Genomic DNA, 9,484 nt, shown 5'->3' on the forward strand with positions numbered 1-9,484 from the left:
GTACAAAGCTGAATATCGAAAGAAATAACCTCTGACTAAAATTTTCTTGTTGGCCTGATTTAAATTTAATAACTTTTAAAAGTGGTCATATTTATTATCATTTTATTAGATTTTGTACAACATAAGACATATTTTTATGTACATACATACAATACATGTATAAATATTTTTTATTTCGGAATTGCAAATACAAATTAATTACATAGGAACATATAATATGTATTAAAATTACCATATTTGATAAATAAATAATTAGTAACATTTGAAATTAGATTTCTGTACATTGGAAAATAAATTACATTATCGCAATCGCCTAATTTTAATACTGTAATCGCACATATTTTATACAATGTACTTAATTATACATTTCATTTACAATACAATGTATATTTGCTAAATATTTCGATTAATTTTGTTATCGCATTTTTTTTTTTACATTTCGGACACGCAAATAAAATTACAAACGAGTTTTGCATTTAAACAGAAATATTGCTGCAACATGTTGCTTCAACACGCTGCGACTTTTAGCAACATTGAGAGTTTTCAAAAATATATGTATTAGCTAGTTAATACATAAATATGTATGTACAAACATATGTAGCTACGCAGCTAAAAAACAAAAACTTATGCAAATTTTACAAATTGGATTGCACATTTTACATCCCCTCTCAGCTAACCGCTCAAAGAGGTGGGGTACGCGCCAATTGCGGTTGCTGTTGTTGTTGATGCTGCTGCTGCTGTTGTTGCTGTTGCTGTGGCAACTGATACGGACTGTAGCGTTGAAAATGCCGTATGCGCATATCAGGTGAGGCCGAACCGGACGAGGATGGCGTCGTAGCTGGTGGAGGTTGTGGCACTCCAACCATTATTGTCGATGGTGGTGGTGGCGGCGGTGTACGGCAAGCATTAGCCGCTGCAGCGGCGGCAGCAGCAGCTTGTGCGGCTGCAGCCTGTTGATTGGCGCTCGCTATGAAACCGGCGGTCAGTTGGGGCCACTGTTGCTGCCACATGCCAATATTGAAAGCGTTGAGTACAGGCGGGCGTTGATAGATTTGTGGCAGCAGCATTTCCGTGTACGGTGAACGACCAAATATTTGCAAATGCTGACGCGCCTTCTCGAGAAATGCCAGTGAAGCTGCATCGGCTTCCTGTGGCGAGAGTTGTGCCATTAGAGGATCGGGAAAGAAACGTAATGGCGAGCGAAGATGTTGCTCGAGGAGAAACGAATCCATTGGGTCCCTGTGTAAGAAATGAAATGGTTTTTTCTTTTACTTTTTGTGATAATCAAAGGAATTATTTATATATTAAAAAATTGGTTATTAAAATTAGATCGCTCGATTTTATTAGCATAGTTACGAGCGGAAAAAAAATCGCGGATTTTTCAGCGACAGCATTTAAAATTCATTTGGCGTGAAGATAGTTAAAAGTTAAGCTGTCATGCATTTGTCTGCTGACTGGTACCTCAAAGTTTATGGTTGATATGTACACCCTGTATACACTATACCACCTGTTCACCCTTTCTTAAGTTGAGGAAAATGTTTCGAACTGAATTGAGTTAAACTTCCGGGAATTCCATTTTTTTATGGGATATACTTGCTTTTACCACAGTTTCGAATTCTGTTATTTAAAGATCGAAAAATGGAGTTCCGAGAAAAAAATTTCGAAACAAAAGATATGTACAGTGAAAGCTCTCATAGACGCACGCTCTAATAAGCGGACATCTCCTATAAGCGGACATCTCCTTTAAGCGGACACATTCTTGGAAATATACAATTTTTGGCTTTTTTTCATACAAAATGCTCTCCCATACACTGACTTTCCGATAAACGGACGCGGACACCCAAACATGTCTAGTTATGAAAAAAAAGCTCCCATAAGCAGACGCGAAGCTCTAACAAGCGGTCAACTTTGTTTTTTTTTTCAGTCAGTGGTTGACTCTTACGATTATTATACATATGTATATGTACACAAGAACATACGTCCATATTCAAAGATATTTTTTTTCCAGAAAAAGTGTTGCCTTTTCATTGCCCTCTTCTTGCTACTTTAACGAAGCGGGCAAAGAGATTTGTTGGTACGAAAGAAAACGCCATACATTTGAAATTATTTTTAATTCATTCTGTTTCTTTCTATTGAAGAATATATTTAATTTAGAAGCCCGAACTTTGTTTTTTTTATAATTTAAATTTTAATATTATTTTTTACGAAATTCCCATAAGCGGACATCTCTCATAGGTGGACAAAAAGTAGGTAACCATCGGTGCCCGCTTATGGGAGCTTTCACTAACATTCAACCTTTCAAACACTTGATTGAAGGAGGGCAAGGTACAATTAGGCATCGACGCCAACAGCAAACTAGTAATACCGGCCGACAATTTTTGGGGTTAGCTTTAACTACATGGCCACTAAAGCTGAATGAACAAAACCTACGATTATCTAAATAAGCGAAGTATCTGGGAGTTATACTGGAATTTAAGCAGAGTTGGAAAATAAATACTGAAGAGTGAGTAAAGAAAGCGAGCATTGCCTATTACTCCTGCAAACGGCTTTTTGGGAACTCATACGGTCTTAATCCAAAAGTGGTACTCTGTATGTGCACAGCTGTTGTACGTTCGATCTTATGCTACGATTGTCTGGTATGCTGGGCAGCCTTAAATAACCAGTATAATCATGTGAAACTAGGCCGAGTTCAGAGGGCTGCACGCATCGGTATTCGCCATAGCTGGAGCCTATCATCTCTTAGAACGTAGTAGTTTACCTCACGGCGAGCATGTAGCCATTTTCTCAGATAGCTAAACGGGCATTAAGGCTTTGGCGTCTTCTGCAACAAGGTCGAAACTTATCAGGGAGTCTAGGACGCTTTTAAATTCAGTAAGTAGGCAGCTCGATTTGGATTTAGTTTGTGTCCCTGGTCATCGCAACATTCCCGGAAACGAGGCTGCTGACGAGTTAGCCGGAAAAGGTTGCACATTGATGTCCGATTGGAACCTTATATAGATCCATCTTTCTCCACAATCTTCAGAAGTCTGATCAGAGTTGGCGCACGAGGGCAGGTTGTCGTAAGAGAACACACATTAAGAAACCCCAGTTCTGACTTCGCAAGGCTTGTAGCGACTCTTACTAGGCATAAGACGGTTGGTACCATGCGAGAAGGCTGGGAACCGCATACAACAATTTATGTGGAAGCTGCAAAGACGAGAACGAGCAGTAAACATGACCTTCTTTGCAAATGTCCGGCTCTAATGAGGAGCAGAAATACCATGCTAGGAGCATATGAGTTCACATCGTTACGAGAGCTATCTGATACACATAAGTGTCCACAACATACTCAACTTTATGAACGACGCCGGTTGGTTCTAACATATTAGTTCGAGGTATATGCTATCAAAACGGCACTTAGCTGCTACTTGGGCATAATAGTTTTTCCGCCACCATTTTTACCTAACCTAACCCCAAAGCGCTGCTAACCGTCTGTGGGATTTAGGTTTAGAAGAAGTATTGTGAAAAATAGTGCGCACAACACGCACAATATCTATCTATCTGTCTAGTCTCATCAAAACAGGTCACATCATCTGCATATGCCCATTGGAAGACACCACAGCTATTAATATTGATAAAATAATAATCATTCTGTCACAGTTGTTGACAAAATATGAAACGTCAACCCGTTAAGAGGGATTTCTCTTGAATAAATCAAAGCGCATGGCTCTCCTTAAATACCAGCGTTTCGAGCGAACACCTGGGTAACCCTACACTTAAGACAGTGCTGATGGAAGTTGCTCCAAATGAGGAGAGATAGTAAATTGAATAGTGATGCAGATATTTGACAGCATTAATTTCTGATATGTTAATGCTTTTTTTTATAATTTTTTTCAGACAATTGGTACTACAAGCTTTGGCAAACTTAGCGATGGAGCTGGACTCAGTTGAACAACGCGTAAAAGTGATCCAAATGTTTTACGGAAATGGGTGTTGTGCACTTCGCACATTGCGTGATTTTTTCGGTCATCATAACCGGCCATCTGAGTCAATAATCAGCCGTTTGGTGCAAAAATTTTAAGAAATTGGGTCGGAGCAAAACGCGAAAATACCAGTGCATCTTTTTACTGGTGCTTTTTGAGCTGGCGGAGCCATCAAATCGGACTTCTTCGAAAATTATGCCTATTATGCTGTTATGGTGAACATTATCGTAACATGGTACCACCCTTTTTATGGCCAGAATTAAATGACATTCGCTTAAACAATCTGTGGTTTCAACAGGACGGTGCCACTTGCTATACGTCACATGCAACAGTGGCTCCAATGCGAACGAAGCTCCTTATTACCATTGGACTTCCTTCTCTGGGGGTACGTGAAAAGTATAGACTATACCAGAAGCCAGAGCTGAGGAAAGAAAATCTGCGGTTTTTTTTTAATCACTCTGCACATACATACATACACAGTTATCCTACAGATACATTGCGACAGAGCTTACAGCCAAGCAATCTGGTTAGCAACATGTTGCTAAGAGTATGGTTTCGCAACAATTATTAAACACTCCTTTGCATTCGTTTGTGTTCATGCATTATTTTTGTCTCATTTACTTCTCATTTGATAGTGTATAATTAGCAGTTGGCAAAACAACATCACCATGAATAGTAAAAAAGGAAGTAATCACAACAAAAAGTCTGAATTACAAGCAACTTAGAACACGAATGGAAATAACACCAATAAAACGGAAAATAGTAAAAGTTTTCATACAATCATATAGCAGCAAAAATACTGGTGCATATTCAAGTTGATGTTAAAACCGTTTTTTGTTGCTGTAAGAATAACATTGTATGTCAGCAGTATTCACTCATTACTAGCGTTTCGTTAGTTGGCCATGTTCGTGTTGCATGTACGAATGAGCTTCAAAGTTAAATTCGCCGACCTATAATTTTCTCGGCCAACTTAAAATGCTGCCGGCCGCTGCGTAATTGTGTTGTTGTTGCTGCTATACGAGCACTTCTATATGGTACAACTGCTTGTAAAGATATCTTGTATGATACACATGTGTTGTTGTTTTAGTTGTTACTGCTGATTTGCAGTGGCAGTGGCAGAATTTTCTTTTTTTTTTTTCGTTGTTGCACCGAAAGTGTCGAACAATAAAAAAAACGCTCCAGCATTTATAACCCAAAACGGAAAGAAGTGAAAATCATTTTGATCCGACACTTTAGGAGTTTGCATTCTTTTTCATTAAGTGCGCAAACTTGGCTGCTTGTCTGCAACTTGCAACACTTTGTGTTTTGTAGTTTCTGTAGATTTTTTTTTGTATGCCACACTGCATGCATTTAAATTTTTATTATCTCTCAATTTTTTCCTCACACACAAATTTAGCAAATTTGCGGCCAAAATATTTTCGGCTTTTATGACATGCGATATAATTTTTTAACACTTCATTCGCCAGCACACGCATCGCACATAAAGGCGGCGACACACATTGGTACCTTTGTAAGCGACGGTGAGTGGATCCAGTGTAGTAGGAATGGAATGTCGGGTGCAAAAGCGAACCTTTGAATGCGGCAGCTATGCACGCACGCGCGCACGCACGCAACATGCAATGCCAGTGAAATGCGTAATTGTTGCTGAAAATTTATTTATTGCTAAATTGGCTTTTGTTGCCTTGATTCATTTCTCTTGGCTTGGCTTCTGCCCAAAGCTAAAGGTGAGACAAGAATGCGAACGTATTTTGACAAGCGTCGAATGCAATCAATCATTTTCACTACTCTGCGACGGAGAAGACATGCGAAGAAAGCAGATAAATAGTGAAGCAGAATATGGATGGATCACTCAAAGGAAGCTTTAAGTTAAAAGAGACGATTTGATAAACTGACCATTGTCGGTAGGCTACGAAAGTTTATTTTGGTAGTACTCAGCAGGTTTTAGGCATATCTTCATCTCTTATGGAAATGTGGCAATTTTGTTACTGGTGTTTTTCATTGCATTTGTGTCTTGCACACATCCATATATGTATGTATGTACATTAGGGCAGGTCAATTTGTATGGGTGATTTTTTCGACTAAGAACGTATAGCATAGAAGAATTGTACGTGTAATTCTAAGCAAATATTCCAAATTGCGAAAATAGGTTTCTTAGCATTTTGCTGTAGTGGCGTAAATAAGTATTTAAATTTTATATAAAATTGTATTGTATGTATTACCAGAACCTATTAAACTTGTACTTACCTATCGAAATCAGTTAGGCGCGATGAGTCCCGAAAACCTTTCGCAAATGGATTCGAATCGATTTTGAGCTTCGTTATCAATTGATTTTGATACGCTGTAACCGCTGTGAATACAGTTTCAGGAAAAACATACGTTTTGTGATCCAATTCTTGCAGTTCCTTTGGAGTGTGGGGTATATTTTGGCCATGGGCGAGGCGCACCAAATGTATGCGCGGCTGATAGCGATGCATGGAGTTGAGGACGATCTATAGAAAAGTTGGAGAAAGTGAGAAAAACGACATATAATAAAATCGCTATAAATTAAAAACTAAACAAAACATTAATAAAAACTTGAAGAAATAAATATAAAATACAAGCTGGAACCATTGGCTGCGCTAGGCTATTGAGTCCCAGAGCGAATGATGATAGGCCGCTTCCAATCAGGAAGAGGCAAAATCTTGCATTTGACAACGCAATGATCAAAATTAATCTTCTCGAAATTGTTTGAAAATCAAAATTGTATGCATGTCGCTCGGCGCAAACGAACTAAGTTTTTACATATGTAAGCAAATCGTATGCCTTTATCTACCATTTATGTACTATATTATGAGCCAGGCATTCGCAAGGAAAAATTGGAGACAAAATAATTTCATTTTGAATATCTCGTAAAATTTTTTTATTTAAAATCCAAAAACTGCAAGAAATAACTCCAAATATTCTATGTGAACGATTTGTTTTATTCAGCAAGGTAAATGGGGCCAATACGAAGCTAATATGAAATTCAAAGGGTGTTAAAGTAGAATAAAATTATTCCATTTTGTTTAAAATTCTACACTATTTTGATATTTTTTTATCTCGATTTGTTATATTGTTTTAAGTAAAAAAAAAAAGAATAAAATGAACGTGAGTGGCACCATTCTCTTGCTTTGTGAACTCACCATCTAAGTGTTCTGCGAATATTTTTGCTTTAAACAAAAACCAAAAAAAAAACATTTTGAAAACACTGTCTTGATAGCGCTTGTACTTACGAAAAACAGCGCAGCTACGTGCAATTTTATGGCAGAAATTATGTATGCATGTATGTAGATATGTATGTACAATATGTAAATATAAGAGTGTCTATAAATGCAGAGAAAAGTGTAGAAATAACAGTTTAAGCGAAAAGTGACCAGCACGGCAATAAAAAAATGAAAACAATACGAAAAAACTGCATTTACGATCATTGTTGCCACCTTTTAAAATTTCACATTCACCACTTTGCCATGATTACTTTGCTGTATATGTGATAACCTGCTTCTGTTCGAATTTTTTTTTTTTTTGGGGTAAACATCCTTATTACTCTTGACTTATTTACATTTTTTCTTCGCTATCGTTGAGTTCCGCCTTTTGTTCGGCTCGTTTGTGCCTTTTACGATATGAAATTTGCACGTGCAAAGGTATGTACATATACATACGTATTTATTGAAATGTTAATGCCGGCTTGTATGAGTTTGCGAAAACTCCTCTACTATAATGCTTCGCCACAAAGCGTGTATACTGTTTTGTTAAATATTTATGTTTGCAAAGTAAAAAGTTTGTCGATTGTATACAAATAACTACATACATATCCACATGCAAATGTTCATACCCTGCCTTGCTTTAAAGCGCATCGAGGAAGGTATCTCAAAGTATGGCATCCGTTGGAATACAGTTCACTAGTATTGCACTAATTTTTCTTCTTATTGTTAGTTTTTATATCCAACCAAACATTTTCTTGAAACCTTTCTTTTTTAAATTTTCTTCGCACTCACCTGTCCATTTTTATCCATTTCGTTATTCGTCAGTTTCACCTTCTCGAAAGAGACTACTTGTTTCCTTAGCGCTTCCACACTTATGGGACAATCTGGATGCGGATAGAGTCGCGCTGGAGGTGGTGGATCCGCTTTGCCTGCTACCAGCCACGATGAACGATGATAAGCATAGCGATAACGGCGTGAATCCATTGGCACGACATCCATCACAACTGCATAACGATCGGGTGGTTGTATCTGACGTAGAGGGCCTGAGAAGCTGACACGCACGGTGGGGAACATACGTCTGCAAGGGAAAGAAGATTATGTACAATACCTATATATGTAAAGATCAAAATTCTAAAATTATAGGTACGATTTTCAGAGATTTTTGTTTTTTTTTTAAATGCGGTTTCTCCGTGTTGAACGCTCTCAAATCCCTATTGGAAATGCGATGTTGCGCTTTGTTTTAAAATTTTCAGTACATTATTTACATGCCCAAATTTCACAGTTATGCATGCGCTACCATTTTAGTTATAGTACAGAGAAAAGAAGAAAACTTCGTGGCCAACCAGTGTTGCCGTTTTAGCCCTTTGGTGGCTAAATTTGGCTACCAAATTCTTTTTTTGGCCACAAAAATTTGAAATTGCCCCTAGCCCTTTTTTTTAGCCCTTTTCAAAATTTATTCATCATTGACATTAAAATTTTTTATATGATTTTCATGAATTTAACTCTTCGCTCATAAAGCGAACGCCTTTCCTTTAAGGCAAATAAACTGTTCATTGTGTCGCTAGCTTAAGTGGTGGAAAAAGTTTGTTTATCGGTTGCTTCTTTTACCTTTAAGTAACGCAGAAGTTGAAAGGACGTTTTCTATAATAAATTTCGTTAAAAATAAGCACAGAAATAAAATGAATTTTGCAATGTTCAACGCTTTATTAACTGTAAGATATGGCTTAAAATATAAATGTACAGGAATGTTGTCATGATTTTGATTACAGATGATATCGTCAGGTTAATGAGAAATGAACAAAATTGTAACGACGAAGAATTGCTTAGCGATGATAGTATTGATATAGATATAAATATTTAATGTGTTAAAAAAATGTTTATAGATTAAATTATTTTACTATGAGTTCATTAAATGAATACTCTTTTGTTTGTTTGATACATACAGCGTCGGACAATAATAAAGCACCGACATTTTAATTCTTTGTAAATTATAACATAACATTTTAAAAATTTCTTTTACAAATGGATATTTTTCTAAGCATAGTTTGAAATTATTTAAGTGATTTAGTATTGTCCGACACTGTATATAGATATGATTCTAGTACTTATGTATTCTTAATGTGATCTCATTTTTTTGTTTATGTAAGAAATTAATTTTTAAACTGTACATACATATGTATATGTATGTTGTTTACGTTTCTGGGCCGTTATCTTATCCATTAACGATTTAACTATACTTTAAAATAGGTAAGTTGGCGGCCCTTAATATGCTTTATGTGTTACACAACAAGTTTTTTTGTT

General features: G+C 36.8%; 1 protein-coding gene across 2 annotated transcripts in view; it reads right to left on the minus strand.

Moving 5' to 3' along the window:
- Window positions 1-232: 232 nt before the first annotated feature.
- LOC118740453 (T-box protein H15-like) overlaps window positions 233-9,484 on the minus strand; it is a 50,703-nt gene continuing 41,451 nt past the window's right edge. For both annotated transcript variants that reach the window (XM_036472005.1, XM_036472004.1), the window contains exons 4-6: window positions 7,976-8,261; window positions 6,207-6,451; window positions 233-1,239 (exon numbers count right to left, since the gene is read on the minus strand). In XM_036472005.1, the coding sequence (XP_036327898.1) occupies window positions 681-1,239; window positions 6,207-6,451; window positions 7,976-8,261 (1,090 nt within the window). In that variant the 3' untranslated portion in view covers window positions 233-680. The remainder of the gene's footprint in view (window positions 1,240-6,206; window positions 6,452-7,975; window positions 8,262-9,484) is intronic.

This window comes from Rhagoletis pomonella, unplaced genomic scaffold (genome assembly GCF_013731165.1).
Source record: "Rhagoletis pomonella isolate Grant_MI unplaced genomic scaffold, Rhpom_1.0 Rhpom_scaffold_00006, whole genome shotgun sequence".
In the NCBI taxonomy this organism is placed as follows: Eukaryota; Metazoa; Arthropoda; class Insecta; order Diptera; family Tephritidae; genus Rhagoletis; species Rhagoletis pomonella.